The 19,109-nt window shown below is 37.8% G+C and overlaps 1 protein-coding gene across 2 annotated transcripts; it reads left to right on the plus strand.

Annotated features, from left to right (window-relative positions):
• Window positions 1–273: 273 nt before the first annotated feature.
• On the plus strand, window positions 274–17,336 carry lin28aa (lin-28 homolog Aa). Of its 2 annotated transcripts, XM_077204834.1 has the most exons (4): window positions 274–383; window positions 1,963–2,138; window positions 8,143–8,327; window positions 15,631–17,336. In XM_077204834.1, the coding sequence occupies exons 1-4, from the start codon at window positions 374–376 to the stop codon at window positions 15,839–15,841; spliced, it is 582 nt and encodes a 193-aa protein (XP_077060949.1). In that variant the 5' UTR covers window positions 274–373; the 3' UTR covers window positions 15,842–17,336. The 2 variants fall into 2 exon arrangements, with proteins under 2 accessions (XP_077060949.1, XP_077060948.1); XM_077204833.1 differs by lacking the exon at window positions 274–383 and having other exon boundaries at window positions 1,890–2,138.
• The last annotated feature ends 1,773 nt before the right edge of the window (window positions 17,337–19,109 follow it).

Raw genomic sequence — 19,109 nt, forward strand, 5'->3', positions numbered from 1 at the left:
AAAATGTCAAACGAACATCTAATGTTGGGTTGTTGTGGTCACCTATGTGTGGAAGAGTTGGGGGCCGGACTCTCTCTCTGTGTGACTGGTCTATTTTGAACTGGGGTGGGGGGGTGGGGGTCTGGGGGTTTCCATTGAGGAATGTGTTGGTCATCCTGGAGGGGAGAGTGATTGGAAATCACGTGGACTTGACCGAAACTGAGAGAGAGAGAGAGAGAGAGAGAGAGAGAGAGAGAGAGAGAGAGAGAGAGAGAGAGAGAGAGAGAGCATGAGAAGCATCTGTACAGAGAGCAGTGACCGATCCTGAGAGATCACCTGGAGAAACGAGATTTAACGCGAACATCCCGAACTCAACAGGCACAGATTGGAGCCCATGGCAGAGGGTATGGCATTTTAATTTCGAGGTTCTGGCCCTCTTCATCGAGGTACATCAAGGTGTTGCTTGTTTAGGGTACGTGGGGGGCTGGGGGTCCCTGCATTGTCTTTCATGTTTCCCTGTGGTTTTCCACTCCCTCGTGTACTCGTTTAAGTCAGGTTATCGCGGAGCTCCTCTTTATTTTGATCCAGTTTCTTCATGAGTTGTGAGAGTGTGTTTTACATGAGACTTGAGGAAGGTTTAAGGCCCGTGCTGGTCGCAGAAGGGAAGGATTTCATTCCGCTCACCATGGGTTCAGATTTACAACAGGACTATCCAGGTGAAGTAGCGAACAGGACGAGTGTTTTCTTCGTCGGGTTTCACCATGTTAGCGCACATTTGGAAAGTCTCCATCACTTTGGAGAGAAACACCTAAAGAGCCAGAATGTGTTGCCAGTGACACCAAGAGGGCATTATGAAAGTAATAGATTTTTAAATCAATTTTAAAACAATTACGTGGTTTGCCTACTTGTAAACAAAAATGATATCAAGAACTCAATTTTCACTAGTTGAAATGTTAATTCTGGATATCTGTAAATGTAGTTCAGCATGTTACACAAATATATTTCTGATATCAATAAATATAAAGTAATTTCAGATATTTAAAATGGCTTTCTTAGTAGTAACAATCACATTCATTATATCAGAAATTAACATTTCAATTAATGACAATCGAATTTTTGATATGAACATGTTTTAATAGTTGCAATTCAATTGTTGATATCATGAATATACATTTGCACTATTAACCTTGATATCAAAAAATATGATTGTTATTAGTAACAAATTTTATTTCTGATATGTGAAGTTGGAATTTCAACTAGTAGAAAATCAATTGTTGATATTGTATGACATTTAACTAGTGAAAATACAATTACAGATATGAAGAATTTAATTGTTGATATCAAGAATTTATATCCTGGGAATGAAGAAAAGTCAAAACGGCTTGCCATACTACTAATTATTTCCATCTTTCTGCACTATAAAATGTAAGCATTTTCTGATGCAAATTATTTTGTCAAATAAAAATACGAGAATATATATATATATATATACATATATATACATATATATATATATATATATATATATATATATATATATATATATATATATATATATAGTAATAATATAACATTGTTATTCTGTTATTCATTGTTAACGTGCAAATATCACCCAGACTAAAATAGATGTTTGAGCTGTTTTAACAGAAAGCAATCTTAAAATATGTGCCTTTGCCAATGTTTTATCTCAAATGCACACCAGTAATGTTTTTTTTTTTCTTCTGAGGCACGTTTATAAAAGCTACTGAAATGCCCTAATTGAACAAAGGCCTAATCCTGGCTTAATCTAAGCTCTGTCTGTCAAACCAGGCCTAAAATGATTAGTCATTCTTTTTTTTTATACAACCTCTGATGGTTTCTTGGTCATTTTGGGCAATTGTTTTATACTTTTTCTGTTATATTCGAATTTTGAAATTTCACATGCAGACACATATCCGCATGCATTTATTGCCCCTCTGATGGTAAATGTAAATGGTTTTGCAGGAGGGTGTACGAAAGCCGAGGAGGAGGAGGGGCAGGCCCCCGAGGAAGACCCTCAGTCCTACCATGGTGTGGGTGTATGCAAGTGGTTCAATGTTCGGATGGGTTTTGGATTCCTATCTATGACACGACGAGACGGTGTGCCTTTAGAAACTCCAGTTGACGTGTTTGTCCATCAGGTAAGTGCTGAGAAACATATGGACAGCGGGTTATTTAGTTTTAAATTAGCTAGATCAAATAGATAATAATGTTTAAGTCCCAATAATAATGTTATAGACCAACCCATAAGATCGCATCACAAAAAGCGGAAGTGGTAAAATGCGTTTCTTTTCTGGGCTTTGGCCTAAAAAAAATATACGTCATCCCTGCAGCGCTCTATTTCAATGGGTGTTGTATTACCTTTTTGTTATGCTTTGGAAAGCCAACATCTGAAATCTAAAATGGCTTAGTCTGCTCCTAAATGGCAAATCCAATCACTCTTGATTGTCCAAACACTGGGCAAACAGATTCACTTCCCAAAGTATTGAAACTTCTGCAGTAATTGCATTGCTCCACCCTGGTATGGTTAGTATTTCTCTCACACCTCTCATTTCTCATGTAAGTGCCATGTCTTAAAACAATAGTCTTGCCTGTCAGCAAGAGCACTTTCAAGGATGACCCCTTTAATCTTGTTTCCTGTCATAAAGTCATTAGCCACAGATATGCGGAGAAACATTTAGGAGCCCCCTTGTATGGGTGACCAACTGGCTGGCCACTTGTGTCCCGAGAGCTGCTGTGACTTCAGACAGACCAGGAATGTGCTAAACTTCATTTAGTATTATTCGGCACGTTTAGCACATCACAATCCCCATGAACAGTAGATTAAGAGTAGTATTGGACATGTTGTACATGCCGGTCAGTGAGCAAACCTAAGATTTGTCAAGGGGCTGACTGGGCTTTTCAATGGCAAAAACTGATGCAAAAACGAGATGTTTAATATAATACCATTATTTACAGAATACAACTCAATGATATTATACACATGCAAAATTGAGGTTAAATGGACATTTGTTTCACAGAGTATAAACTCTGAAATGGAACATTAAATGTAAATTAAACACGGACAAAGTAGGAACTGACCCAAAGGGTTTTTCCATGTCAAATCAACCAAACTTCAGAAACTTCTCAAATTTTAGATTTTGTTAATATTTCTGATATTATAAATAGTGATGAAAGTCAAAATATTAAATGTAATGGATGTATAGGGGGGTTTGGAGCCAAATTACATGGAGGGGGGTAAAGGAATTTAGAAAGATGGCAGAATCCTTATATTATATTTATACAGAGATTGGTAGGTCTATTAATTGTGAAAATATGTTGACTTTAGCAATCTTTGTTGCATTATATGCCAACGCTGACCCAGTCCCCAAGCTTGCATGCCTGTAACTCAAGAAGTATATAAAAGAGAGTCTTGTATATTTTGCTTTTTAACAAACATTTCTTTTGGCAGTTTCATTTTAAAGGCCATATATGGTTACGTCCCAGAGATCAGATTGTTTCAAAGCATCTTCACAGTAATATACAGGAAAATAATTAATGATTTGGCAAACTTCATCAAATATACCACAATTAAATTCTGCAGTTAAGCAGCTCTAAAAAGACAATAGTGTCATTTTCAGCTCAAGTCAGTTCAGAGTTGATTCAGTTCAGTTCAATAACGGTGGAAAGTTATGAAATTATGAAACAAGTTAAATTCCAAAATACGCAGCTCTACTTAAGACGATAGTGTCATTATTCAGCTCAAGTTTAGTTCTCAACTGTCAACTCGATAATATTACTGAATGTTATGTGTCTTTTAAAGCCCAACTAAGCAAGGAAAGGCGACAGTGGCCGGATTCATTGATGGTCCACGTGCTACACACACGTTTGGCCTCAGCTACACAACATTAACTCCGCTGCTGGTCTTTGTGAGTGCAAACAAAAGAAGAAGAGCGTGATCCTTTCTATATCTGTGGCGTTTTGCTTCTTATTATGTCAAAACCTTACTTGTGATTTCTCCATCACCTAATGTATCGTCCATGCCCATACAGTACAGATCCAGTCGACATGCTCTCTTCTCAGGGTTTTTACTGTAGGGAGGGCTTTAAAGCTTGTCAGTGAGATGTCAGTGGGAGGAAGGGAAATTGGGGGTTGGGGGGGTCACATGTGTCTAGGGAAATACGTTAACGGTCACTTTGACCCACACACAATGGACGTACTTGAAAGGGAACACCGCATCTGCCACAACATAGTTGTAACCAACAATGTTTCCTCAAAACAAACACTACTACTACAGATCCTCGTGGGGCCGTTTACATCACATCAATTAGAAGACCTGTAATACTTGTCATCTAAGGCCAAATGATCCACTGACGGTGTTTGGTACATTTAATGTGCAGAATTATCTGCCTCATTTTTTTAAATACTGTATAAATATCCAAGAGAACTAGAATACTTTGTCAAATACAATGTTAACTAAGCTGCATAAACTCTAACTTATATAATGCTTGAGCTCGATGGCCATGCTTTTTATTTGTTTGGGGTTTCATGGAAAATAACACTTTTGTTAACCAGGTATAGACAAACCAATTATGTTCATTTTTATTTTTATTTAAAAACACTGTCAGCTTGAAGCTTGAATGTTTTTATCTTTCTTGCTGAAAATAAAAACTGTATGCATGTTGTCGTTAAATTCTCTCTTAGTATAATATAAAAAAGCTCACTCTCATTACTGTAATGCAATAATAAAAATCATCCTGTCCTGAAACTAATATTACTTTACAAACGTATGTAATAATTTCTGAATTACAGTAATGAGAATGTATGTGTTTTTTTTTTGTGTGTTTTTTTGAATAACTATAAGCTATTGACAGTCGGAAGAGGGAGATAAGATGCATTTCACAGTCATGAAAATAATGCTAAAAACCTTACTGGTCATATGCAATATATTTTTGTAAAATGTGACCGGGACATGTTTCATGAGATACTCACACATAATCCATCATGAAGCTGTTCTTACTTCTGCTCGTTGAGTTTATCAACACGATAAGGTCTGCAGTTGTGTAATGCATTTACTGTATGAAAAACATTGCTGCCATTAGTTGGTGGCAGAAGAACACTCCAGTGAGCGTGAGTAAATGATGGGTGAACTATAGAGCGATGCAGCGATGACACTTTTTCTTTAGGCCAACTCATAAGCTTGCATTACCCTGGTTCCCTTAAAGTCTCACTGTGGTGAAAATCCAGCTTTTAATGTGGTTTATATGTCTATGTGGTGTTTTTAGTATGCTTTAAGACAAACCATGTGCAAAGTCGATACCACTGCTGTGTATTTTCTCTTTAAAACTGCAGTGAACCAAAGACAGTCTCAAAAACACGGTTTGAAATCGCTGGTGTTTCTGACGTCACAAACTACTTTGTAACCAATCAGATCAACGTGTGATCGTCAACGAGTGGATCTCGTGTGGAGCTGAGTGAGTGGAGGCGGGGCTCATTTGCATATTCATAGAACCACGAATACTAAATGAGGCTAGAGTGTCGAGTTACATTCAAGCTATTTTAAGGCATGAAGATTTTTTTTTCAATGAAATAAAACGTTTAAATATGTGATTTTGGTGATCAAAGATGAGTGTTTAAGGAATAAAATGATTGACTACACTTTAACAAAAAACCAATACGATTTTTCCATTTGCTTATGGATTATTGCAGAAAATAAGCTCTGTGACCAACAAAAGTTTAATATTTTTTAAATTTTTTGTTCATCATGATAATCTTTGCAAAAGAGCAATTTTGAAGCCTGAATACAGAAGTAAAAAGCTACCCATAAAGGCTATAAACTCATTACACGATGACGTTTATTGTCCCTGACAACCTCATAGTTCATTTAGACAGGATAAACAAGTAAAAGATTTAAAATAATCACAAGAGGGTATTACTGATGTATTTAATGTCTTAGAATAAAGTGTGTAAATATCTTGAGCTTGTGTTCACCACAGACCTTATTTCAGGCATTTAACCCATTGACTTCAGTACGACGTAAGCGGAAGTGTTGAGATGCGAAGCCGTTTCCAGGTTTTGGCCCAGAAAAATACTTCATCCTTGCAGCACTAGTATATTCCTTTAATGTCCCCCTGTAGTCAATTGTATCCCTTAAAACTCATCTTTGATCACCAAAATGACATATTTAAACGTTTTAAAAATAGTTTGAATGTAACTCGACACTCTTGCCTCATTTAGTATAAGTGGTTCTATGAATATGCAAATAAGCCCCGCCTCCACTCACTCACTCACTCAGCTCCACACGAGATCCACTCGTTGACGATCACACGTTGATCTGATTGGTTACAAGGTAGTTTGTGACGTCAGAAACAGTTTTAAAGAGAAAATACTTAGCAATGTTGCTGACTTATGAATTTGCACATGGTTTGTCTTAAAGCATATTAAAAACAACACATAGACATATAAACAACATTTAAAGCTGGATTTTCGCCACAGGGAGATTTTAAATAATTAGTTCAGGTAGCCTACTACATTTACACTTTGCAAAGAGCTCATTCATAACAGTGGATATGTTCGCCCTCAAGCCAAGCAACCATTTGAAGAATTTTTGTGGACCCCTGCCACAGCATCCTTCCCAGCGATCAGGGAGTGAGACGTGTGTGTGCTGTGGGGGGATGTGTGTGTGTGTGTGTGTGTGTGTGTGTGTGTGTGTGTGTGTGTGTGTGTGTGTGTGTGTGTGTCAGGAATGCTGTAACCTGGGTCGGGGGATGGTGAAGCAAGGTTTTTTCACACATAAGTCAGTCGCTTTCTCTTTCATATCCCATAAGAATGCACATCACACATACAGATGCGCACAGGGCCGTTTTAAAATCACTGCGGCCCCAAATTTGAGCTAGTTAAAAAGAGCATTTCTCCTTCTCTTGCTCTCAGTCTCATTATCCTGCCATGTCTTTTCATTTTTGTCTGTCATTTATGTTTTATGAATCATTTTCTTAGACAAGTTGCTTTACTGAAGGCTATGAACACTATTGGTAAATAAGTTTATAAAATGTATTTACAATACGTACACGTTCATTATTAATCTTATGCCTAATAACACGGCTTCGTTCATGTTTCTTCTCCCCTCACATCGACAGTTGCTAATTATTACTTTACATGGATAACGTAAATTATATAGGCCTTTTTTCAATTCAAAATGGCAAATCTGATAAAAGTTTATCAGTTTGCCATCTCTATCCTAAAACAGCTGTCAAATATGAAATGTTTAGTTTAGCTACTTACATTTTATTGCACTTTATGACCATTTACTGAAGCGTCGGGTTGCGCTAGAATTTGCGCTCAGCGGCTTCTGTGAACATAAAGCCTGTCTACTTTGATTTGATCGCTCATCTAAAATATTTTAGCATTGATGAGCAGTGTTCTTGGTGCTGGGCAATATCCTTGCAGCACTTAAGTAGTGTTAATATGATATTAGGCATTTATTTCACAACATTTACTATGTACACCTCAGAAAAATAGCGAGGTCCGGACCACCTCCGTGACCTCATGGATGCATTTGTGCTTAAATAGTGTTCACGTAGTGAAACAGCGCAGTGTTTCTGTGTTGTACGTCACACGCATCACACACATGACCAGCGTCGACCAATAGTGAGCCTACGTGTGACGTACAATACAGAAGCGCTGCGCTGTTATACTAGTGAACTCACTAGAGGCCCACAGAGAAGGAAATCAATAGTTGAAATAGTCGTTATTTTTGTTTGTTTTTGCACACAGAAAGTATTCTCGTCGCTTGATAAACTTAGGATTGAGCCACTGTAGTCACTTGGACTATTTTAATGATGTCTTTAATAACTTTTCAGGGCCGTCAAGTTTCAATCCCTTAGAAGCCTATGGAAGAGTGATACAGCTCTCAGAATTAAACATAAATATCTTAATTCGTGTTCCGAAGATGAACGAAGGTCTTACTGGGAGTAAATACTGACAGAATTTACATTTTTGTGTGAACTATCCCTTTAACACAAACACAGTGCTGAAACCAGACGTTCGCATTTCCAACCTTACACTTACAGCAATTTCTTGCCTTCTGCATGTAATGAATTCAGTTTCTAAATGAATGTGGATTTTGGTGTAGTGGCATTGCTGAGAATGTTTTTCTGCTTCTCTCAGAGTAAACTGCACATGGAGGGTTTCCGCAGTCTGAAGGAGGGCGAGGCGGTCGAGTTCACGTTCAAGAAGTCCTGTAAGGGTCTCGAGTCTCTGCAGGTGACGGGTCCTGGAGGAACTCCCTGTGTGGGCAGTGAGAGGAGACCCAAAGGCAAGAGCGTCCCGAAACGCCGAGCCAAAGGAGACAGGTGAGCCGTCTCAGAGCTAAAATTTGACCATTCAAAGATTTAGCTTCAAACTGTCTTTGTACAGCTGGGGCAATGAGTTACTGAGAAACCTGGGTCTTTCTTATCAACAAACATCCAGTAGCTTTATTTTCGGTCTTGTGCCATTTGGGTACCTTGTTTGAGTCTCAGAAGAAAGTGATACAAAGGCCATTTTAAAAGGTATGCTTTAGTATCTTGTTCACCCCTAAATGGTGCAGAAAACGGTGAGAGTACAGCAGTTCAGAAAGCATCTGATCATAGTGATGTGGATATGTTTGCACCACATCTGCAATTCAGCAGTCACGTTTATTTATATAGCACTTTATACTGTAGACCGCTTCAAATCAAGCAGCTTTACAGTATTAAACATGGAAAACAGTGTCAGTGTTTCTTTCAATTAGAAGTACAGTTTCTTTTTATATTTTTATGACACCAGCATTTTAGATACCAGTGAAAATGTAAGATTTTCAGGTACAGAAACTTAAAAAAAAGTAATCAAATGTAAACTAGCACTGCATATTCTTCACTGTATAAATGAAACATAGATTAATCCTTATTAAAGTTACAAAAGTTATTCAGTCAAGAGCAGTGAGTGATTTTTCTGTCTTTTGTTGTTTGATAAACATTAAGGACACAGACGGCAGCAGGTTATATTAGGCTGCCGTCACTTTAAGACCTAATGCAGGTTTCAATATTCAATAAAATACACATGCCTTTTCATTTACATTTACTTAAGGCATAACTGACTATGTTTACGAGGATACTCACCAATACGCGCATTTTCAAGTGCAAGAAGATTTAAGATGGAAGTTAAAATTAGTATTCGTGCACAGTCTGAGGCACATTTCGGGTGTTTGCGCACAGAAAACTTCCCACATATCGTGTAACGAATTGAGTTCCCCTTTGCGTATTCTTACACTTGAATATTTCAGTTGGCAAGGCTTAAACTTTCGTGATGATACGTTTGTTCACGTTCATGTTCTCACAACATTGCTAGAATTTATAAAAATGTTACCGGCCAACTGGCGATTGACACTGTTTCAAATACTTGCCAACACTGATTTTTACTTGCATTTGGCGCTTGGCAAGTATTCATTTTTGGTCATGTTTTTACTTGTATCTGAACAGAAGAAATGAATCGGAAAAGATTTTCACATCAAACAAGGCGGAGCCTCAGAGCCACACCTACCTATTACAACATCACTCACGGACCAATCGTAGTGCAGTGGAGTTTTTCTGGAAAGTTTGCTCTGGCAAGCTGATCAGAACTCCCGAAACAAACATGGTTTTGACCGTATTTTGTGTAAAAGTACCTCACACATGTTCGTTCTTCGATTTCGCTTAAAGTATATCGGTGCCTTTAGAGTGAAAGATTTCATAATCGGTTCAAGTTGATCACTCAATTTGGAAAAATTTGCTTGGTTTGCCAGTGACTTTTGTGCGAGCTGTGCTTCATACATCTCTACGATATTGACAGTTCTGCAGATATTGCAGTCTGATTGCAAAATTTTGCTAAAAATTAGATATTTGACCACACCTTAAGGCTTGCATGAACTTTCAAACCCTGCTTCTTTATGGAAGGCATTTCAGGGCCGTTAATATTTTCCACTAGCCGGTTTGGTTTTGACGTTGAATCCTTTTATTTTGCTACCCTCCCAGCATATTTGATGCGTACATGCAATTAATGAAACTGTTTAAATAGAAAAAGCTCAATTTTAATCTCATGGAAAGGAAAATTTTTACAATGACCTGATTTTTGATACTTATAAGCATTTGTTGCACGGGTAAAAACACTGTCACTATGTTATATTACAGGTAGAAAAAGCGAATCCTTTAGGTAATGTTTGCCTGTTGTCACTTCAATGTCAGTGAATAGTGCTATAGTGTGTGTGTTTGTTTTAGCAGCTCATAACTGAGAGCTTGAAGTCCCTCTCTTTGATCTATCCAAAAATGTGTTTTGGTCATCTCACCCCTTCCCCCACCTCTGCCCTCGGTTAGGGCCGTCGATGTGACCCGGATCAATAACTGGTTAAAACGCCTGGTCACTGATGCGTTTATACCTGATGGAAATCCCCCAATCCTGAGGTTGTTAAAAAAATGCTTACAACTGAAAGCAACTTTCAATTTTAGCTTCAAGGATGATCACCCAGTTTTCAATTTAATTTGCAAAAAAATTATGCCTCAGAATTATTAGTCATATCATTTGCATACAATTTATTCCAGGTGGATGTTATAGATGTGTGATTGGGCCCAGCAGTCAGTCCGTTCTGTTTATTGTGAAAGACTCTGCGTTGACAGTATCTTCGTGCAGATCTTTATACCCTCATAGGGTGTTGCGTTCGATACATCCCTGGAGCGCGTTGCCCCTTTAAGAAGCTCTAACATCTGTCCATCATGATTATTCATCAGCTCAGTGGACTAGCGTCATTGTTTTACTGAAGCAGCCCTTGTGAAAAAAGAAGGAGCATACTTTTAAAAAGAGTGCTTATTGAAGAAACAATATACTTTAAAAGAATATACTTAAGTGTGAACTGAATGGATTTTTTTAGACACTTAATTGCATGTTATTAAAAAATTAAGTGAAAATATATTGTAGTTTATATTTATATTTAATGCAAATAAGTGCTTTTTTGACCCTCTTAAGTAGGACTTAAGTACATCTTTATATTTAATTTCATTTATATTTCTGTTGTCTTTAAAAATATGGTTAAAGTGAATGTACTACTGACAAGCATTTATGGTGAACTAAAATATACTTTAATGTAATTTCTATTGAAACTTGTATGACACGTACAGTATATTTTTAATGAGGAAGTGGCGGCTCGATACATTTAAAATATATTAACTTTAAATGTCACCTCAGATACAATTTTAATCAAGTACTTTACACGTGCTTTAGTATGTTAGTCAACACATTAAAATAATTGTATTTACTATATATATAGGGAGAGAGAGAGAGAGAGAGAGAGAGGGAGGTTTGAAGTATTACTACTATTACACAATTATTACAAGATTTGAAGATTACAAGTGCACTTTCATTACAATTAATCACACTTGTTTTTCACAAGTCAGAATAAAGTGTGAGTGTCATACACACTCTGCTTCGACCTCGGGATGTAGAGAAGACGCCGCAGTTTATTTAATTGATAACAGATGAAGGTGCCCGAGAGGGGTCAGGGGTCAGGGTTGCCATGGAAACTGCATGTGTTTAGGGACTGGGTGGGGTGTTTGGAGGGTTAGGGCTGCAAAAGGTCATAGTTCATAGGTTGCTGCTGCAGCTTTTCTCAAACAAAGGCCGTCATTGGCTTCTGCACGCTGCGCCTGCTGTCGGCCCGTGCCACACGGTGCTGATGAAGGCCTCGGGTCAGTGCCTGTAAACCATCCTGAGGTCCCCTGTGCCCTGTGTCCGTCGCCCACATGACCTCAGCTGAGTGCACATCAATGCAGCAGCGACCGACCCAAACCAACCACACATATGCCACTGGGAGCTCCTCGTGTCAACTCTGACAGCCTGGCCATGAATTTAACACTTTTACAATACACTTTATTAGAGTAAAAGAGCCAGGTTTTATTTTCATTGGAAATTTGGAATATGTGCTCACACAGTTCAGCAAAATTGAACCCTCATATCTGATACGCAAAGACCTCTTAATATACTACATGTCTTCTTTTGTCTGATTGATAGTTCATACTTTATAGGATAATTGTAAAAACGTCCACCTTCAGTTCTTCAGTCTTTTTACGCTGAAATCTTTTCTGATTATTATAAAGTAAACGTACAGTAAGAATAACTTATATTGTTAGTAATATGTCAAGATGAACACTTACTGGACTGAAGCAACGTACTGTACGCTTACTTGATTATCCATACATAATTTCTTATATTAAATATGAACATGATCGTACATAATTTCTTATGCATTAAATATGATCCATCAGGCTTTTGAGGAAAGTTTATTAGTTCATCTCTCAATCATCATTGTATTGTATTGCATTATATTTTAAAACTACAGATCTTTGATTTAAAATTATGCATTTAGATATTATCTTACTACGACTATTATTTTTAGATATAGAGGCACAGCTGATATCTATATTATTTTATGTAAGTAGTCTATTGATTTATATTAAACATTTTTTTGGTCATATAAATATAAGCAACTGCACCAAATTTTTTTTTTTTTTGCTCAGTTTGAGCCTCTCAATAAAACTTAGGTGTTTTTTCCTCGTCAAATATTAGCTCCCGATTCTCACTATATCATGCTATATGAATATAAGCCATAAAAGCCACACACACACACATCGATATCTCATGAAAATGATACAATGGCCTGCTTTTTGATGGTCACCAGCATTGTTGTACAATGTTGTCACTAACCATTTGATATGCCCCAAACTGTTCAGTAAGTTACGGAGCTCTTAAAGTAACGGATATGGTGATGAAAATTATCATCAATTATCAAAACTTTTCTTAAAAATATTCATAATTTCTATACAAGGTCTGGTCTTAGTGGGAGAATGTAATCTATCCATTTTCCTCAAAGCTTGACAGATTTCTCGGACTGTAGCCCACGAGGGAGTTTTTAAAAATATTACACTAAAGCCTCGTTCATACCGCCAGCGACACGCAGCGACAAAGCGACACGATCACATTCATTTCAATGGAGCGATGCGAGACACGTGACAAAAGTTCAGAAATGTCAACTTTATGCAAATGAAAAGCGATTTTCGGGAGCGACAATCAATAGAAAAGAAGACTTTTCAGTGGAGCTCACGTCACCGTCTCGAGTGCAGGCAAGAAGAGTTCGAGGGAGATTTCACTGTTTTATATGATTTGACTGTAACCACATACATTGATATAATAAAATGATGCATGGAAAAGAAACTGTCGACAGTCTCAGTGAGTTTAATTCATACGTTTATAGTTCTAGTGTTGTAATTTGATGATGCAAATTAGCACTGCTGCAGTTAATTTTACAGTTTCCCCTGCATTATGTTGACTATTAATGACAAGAAAATTGATTATTTGTCAAATTCGAATGACGTTTTAGTAAGTTATGACAGTATGCGTGAGTTTAATTTGTTGATTGATCGATCCTACTAAATGATTTAATCTACTGAACACTGCTGTGGTGATATAAAAACACTCTCCCAACAGCATACTGTTACTTTTAATTCTTTTGACCCTAATTCCTAGTCAAATTAAAAGGATAGTGTTATATATATATCACTTGTGATGGTATTTTATATAGATATGGCCAGACGTGCAACCTACCAATAACCAGCGACAGCACTACAAACTAGAGACTAGTGACATACATATTCTATTTCTATTATTTCTATAAGACATAGGCTACAAGAACCTACAGGGACTCACCAAGTTTGCGTATATGTGCTTAGATGGTGTGTTGAAAATTAATTAAAAAGTTACATCTTGGACATTTCCATAGTCAAATTTAGTATTTTCTGGTTGACTGCTTTTCAATTTTCGTTTTGTAAATTAACTCTGTAAATTAATACTGTATATAGGCACAGTGAGGTGCTCCATATGCCATAATGGATATGTTTTGATCTGTGGGGATGTTCATGGCTCTATCACAGCTGATGTTTATCATTCGTATCTTGATGAAATGCACCAGGTTAAACCCATGTGCTGCATGTCATATTTCCCTCATGATTATCTGACAGTTAAAGCTTAGTGGGGTCACATGAGAAGTGCTTCGTGTGTCAATATCAAGTGAGTTTGACAGATCATAGCATGATCTCACAAAGGTTTCAGCTTGACATAAATATGTTATCCTCACTCTTTATGAACAGCTTTGAGAGATCAGCATGCCTCACCTATTGCACATTCAGTGTTAAACGTCATATTCCAACAAATCCAAATTATTCACCAGAAAATTATTTTCTTTTTTGGTCCTCTCCCTTTATTTGGTTGGTCTAATTCATTCAAAAAACATTCCCTCAATGCGGATCAAGTTTTGGCTGGTTAGCTCTGGCATCTAGCAAAACTTGATGTGGCCCTCTGGTCTAAAAAGTCTGCCCACCTCTAAGACCTTCATTCATCTTTGGAACCCAAATTAGGATATTTTTATGAAATCTGAGAGGTTTCTGATCCCTCCATACACAGCAATGTCATTGAGAATGTTAAGGCCAAGAAAGGTAGTAAAGACATCATTAAAATAGTCCATGTGACTCCAGTGGTTCAACTTTAATAATATGAAGTGACGAGAATATTAGCCTGTCTCCGCCCTCCTACGTACTTCTGCTCAATCTTCATTTTCCTTCAGTACTACGTCTGGGATTGTGCTGTAGTCTTTGGTTTTCTCCGGTCAATTTTTTACCGGGCCAATCAGCGAACAGAGGGAGTGGCTGAGAACGATGACGTTGATGTCATGTGTTATTTTGAGTTGTAGTTCAGTAATGACAGCGGAGAAAGATGCGAGGGAAGCCATTCGGTCCGTTGTGGCGACGCTGCCGGATATCAAGAAGTTAAATTTGGAGCAAGAACAATCTTTGCTTAGTTTTGTTGGTGGCCATGATGTTGTTGCCCTCCTCCCCACGGGGTTCGACATGACATACGTCACGACCAAACGTTAGCGGTTGGTTATGGCAGATCCAGAGTGACTCTGGGCAGATCCAATAGTTTTAGACTTCAAAAGAGTACCCGCCTACAAGGAAGTTAACAATTGTCAATGGAGCGGTGCCAGACTCTATGTACAAATGAAATGTATGAGAGTCTGGTGGGACCAGAAAGTGCAGCGCTTCCTGTTTCTACATTTGAAGACCGGCTCAACATTGGCCGGCTCCTGCGTCAGCATCACACACGTGTCGAGGTGCTCACTTGACCAACATCGGCCAATAACGAGCCAGCGTTCTCACGTAGATCCAGGAAGCACTGTTTCCACTACGTCAACATCATAGGACACTGACACAGAAGAGAATAAATAAATGAATAAAGTCATATTCTCGTCGCTTCATAACATTAAAGTTGAACCACTGGAGTCACATGGACTATTTTAACAATGTCTTTACTACCTTTCTGGGGCTTGAAAGTTGAAATTATGTTGCTGTCTATAGGGTCAGAAAGCTCTCGTATTTCATCAAAAACATCTTAATTTGTGTTCCAAAGATGAATGAAGGTTTTACAGGTTTGGAATGACACGAGGGTGAGAAATTAATAACAGAAATTTCATTTTTGGGTGAACTAACCCTTTAATTAGTATTATTATTATGGGGATTGTTTTTAATCATTAATACATTTGCAATCATAATTTTTCCACAGGTGTTACAATTGTGGCGGTCTGGACCATCATGCCAAAGAGTGCAAATTGCCTCCCCAACCCAAAAGATGCCATTTCTGCCAAAGTGTCGCTCACATGGTTGCCAACTGTCCCGCCAAAGCCCAGCAGTCGCCACAGGGCTCTCAGGGAACATCTGCGGGTCTCAAAGTGGAGGAAGAGGAGCACAGTCATTCCCCAACACCCACCAACTGAGAAACCCAATCATATCACTATACTGGAAAAAACAAATTCATAATGCTGCTGTTGGAACTTCCTCAGGTCTATAAAAGCAAAGAAGAATGTCACTTTTTTTAGCGGTCTTACACTCAGGAATAGAGCTGCTCTCAGGAATTTCAGTACAGTGTTTGGTGTATTTCTGCAGTAGTTACCTCATATCTTATGAAGTGAGCTTCCTCGTCTAGAGTTGGCGATTGGTATTAACGTCTTATTCTTACAGATGATTGACTAATTTGAATGTTTCTGGTATTTCTTGATGATTTTATGAAAATGTTTTGGTGGTGGGTTTGAATTGGGGATTTTGGCAATTGCCAATTTTGCAATAGACTTGTCCTGATCACCAGGGACCAAATGAATGTTAAAACCGCTGACATGGCTCTCGTAACCAGCGGCTCTTTTTACATGTGTCCAAAATCTGTCACTAGTGATCAGTGGTTAGCTCAAAAACAATAACACGCTCTATTAGACATGAAAGTAAATAATCAATCACACTTTTATCTCTAAGCTTCAGTCCACAGTCAAATCTCGGCTTGATATTTGCTATCTCGTCTTAAATGCTGCTGATCTGTATGTTTGCTAGCGATATATTTTGTTATTTGTCTTTGACAATTGGCCTCAGGGGCTTTCTTGGAGAGAGATAGAGAGAAATAAGTTATTATTCTGAACAAATGTTGCCCATTGAAGACATTGGCTCCGTTCTCAAGCTGCCTGTATTGTTTTGGAATGTATTTAACAGCCTTTTACTCCCATTTTACAGGAGGAGCTGAAAGACTTTAAAGCATATTTAATATATAGATATATGCATACTGTTTATGTAATCCAATTATTATCCTTTACTTATAGTATTTATTTATAGCAACGTGTTCTGCATCTTCTCCACAATGTAAAAGAGACTCTTGCTCCTACCTCAAGTTTCTCAGTATTATTTCCAAAATACCTCAACCATCGTCTGATACTGATGAGCTTTATTTGTGTACGGTTGTTTTCATCGCACTGATTTCTTGCTCCGTGCAGTTTATTTTGTGGAGCATTGTGATTTCTCTGTCTGTACTAAAGACGGCACTGCAATCAGCCTCATCTGACAGATTTATGTTTTATCCTCAGTCGCTATTTGACCTTTAAATGCCTTTTACGTTAGCTGTGTTGAATCATGACTCTGAACTCAGGGAGTGTGTCAAGCATGATTTCACACGAAGTGATAAGAATGATATTATTTTATTGTAGTCCCATACCATCATGATTAACTTTCTGTGATTTGTGGATCAAACGGGAATGTAAATCCTAACTAGAATGCTGTGGTTGCCTCCTCCTCCTCCAAACTGAAAACATTGACGTTATCTAATCCATTCCTTTATGCAATTATATTTGAGTTCTTGTTTTTATAGTATTTAATAAAATAAGGTATCATACAACGTTTTGCACCATTTAAATGTGCCAATGCTGTTTTTGACTATCCTGTTGAACTTGGGAATCACTTCTTGAATGTAATGTGAAGTTTTCAATGGTTTTTGTCATCCAATAAATTTAGTGAAATGTGAGAAAAAATACTGGTTGTGACTTCTTCCCTCAATGGTATACATGTATATTTTATTTACTTTTATACGGTCTACATGGGAAATAGCGGTCTACATGGGTCCAAAAATTATTTAATTATTACCCATCTATTATTTAAAAAGCTGGACCCGAACCCAGCGAGAAGAAGACACAGACCCGACTGGACCCGATTTGTCACACTAAATTGCTATTAACAAGTCAATTTACCAGTTGCGAAAAATAAAACTTTTTGTCTTACTTACTTACTTTATTAGCCAATGTCTCACTTCCTTGAACCTGACTGACTGTGATGCATTACAATCCTCCGACAAGCAAGTTCTATCCATGTTATTCCTATCCTTATTCCAAGCTTAATCCACTCATTATTTAAGCTTTAAAAGTCCAATTGATGTCACAGTGACGGATGACAAATGTGACTTTGCAGATTTGCATTTTGACTCATGTTAACTCGCATAATAACACTGACCGTTTGTCCTTTTGAACTGTAATAACGATTGTTCAGTGCCATGGCTGCTGACGTTAGCATTATTTATTTGCTTTCATCTCTGTGCGCCGAGTCTGACCACCAAAACTTTTAAAGGGCACCTATTATGCAAAATTCACTTTTTTGAACATAAATGTGTGTTGGCAGTGTGAGTACCCATGATAGAAATCCACTCAGTGCTTTTTTAAAAATCAAATGTCTCAGAACAAGCCTCAGATTCGGGGCAATGTGACGTACTTTTGCTCAAGCCCCACCCACGACTGTTGACTTACACTGCAGTTTTAGTGTAGCCCCACCCTGAGTAAGCTAAACACCGTCAGCCATTGTTTCAACGTTGGAGCAGCTGTAGACAAGAATGTCTCCTAAGCGATTGTGTTTTGTTGTTGGATGTAAGAATGAACATAGCAGTCTTCATTTACTCTCGTTCTCACTCGAGGATGGATCAGTACAACTGTTCGTGATCCAGCTGAATCCATCATTCGTTTAGTGTTTTTTTTAAAATTTAATATTGAAAGCAAAAAAAAAAAGAATTCTGCTTGATTTTTCATTTTTCGTTCTGAGGTAGAAAAATGAATAAACAGCTTGAATATTCGATTTCTACACGTGGGCGGGAATGAAACGCCCCTTTTCTCTGATTTGTCAGCCGAAGATCAAACTGTTGCGTCATCAGTTCATCCTCAGTTCCGCACAGCAGAATGAGAGTCCTCCGCTGCTGATGATGTGCGGATTCTTATCTCCTTTATTGCAACTACATTTCATCTTTTTGTCATCAAACAACCAGACTAACGAATAGCTTGACACAACCCGTACCAGGGAAGAACCTAGACAGGGCTTTCTTCTGTGTAGATATAAATTGGCAGGGTAAATGACGTCTATTAGCATGGTCTCCCTCGCCCAGCAGCCCAGGTTACATACGCTCGTAAAGATGATTGGCAGGACTGAATGTTTAGGCTCCTACATTTGAAACTACATTTAATTCTTGCAGAGTTAGGGGTCCAAGAACCCTACTGTATTTGTACTGTTTTGCCAGTTATTCTTTTTGTGTAAATTAATAAAATAATTTATTCATAGGTTTAACGTTTATTTATTTGAAAAAGGCGTTTTCAAGGCCTGAAAACCAAAACTTTTGAAACCTGGTTCCCTTTCGAGAATGATAACATCGTATTGCGTAGCTATACGCATTGGCAAAACTCCTTTTCTCGAGAA

This window comes from Siphateles boraxobius, unplaced genomic scaffold, assembly GCF_051911475.1.
Source record: "Siphateles boraxobius isolate OS27281-9 unplaced genomic scaffold, OSU_SipBor_1 12, whole genome shotgun sequence".
In the NCBI taxonomy this organism is placed as follows: Eukaryota; Metazoa; Chordata; class Actinopteri; order Cypriniformes; family Leuciscidae; genus Siphateles; species Siphateles boraxobius.

What these genes read in the sequence shown, in the direction of transcription:
- lin28aa (XM_077204833.1), top strand. Translation starts at nt 1,938, where the DNA reads ATGGTAAATGTAAATGGTTTTGCAGGAGGGTGTACGAAAGCCGAGGAG. An exon ending in TTGACGTGTTTGTCCATCAG is followed by an intron (nt 2,139 to 8,142) that starts GTAAGTGCTGAG and finishes TGCTTCTCTCAG; the next exon opens with AGTAAACTGCACATGGAGGG. An exon ending in CGCCGAGCCAAAGGAGACAG is followed by an intron (nt 8,328 to 15,630) that starts GTGAGCCGTCTC and finishes ATTTTTCCACAG; the next exon opens with GTGTTACAATTGTGGCGGTC.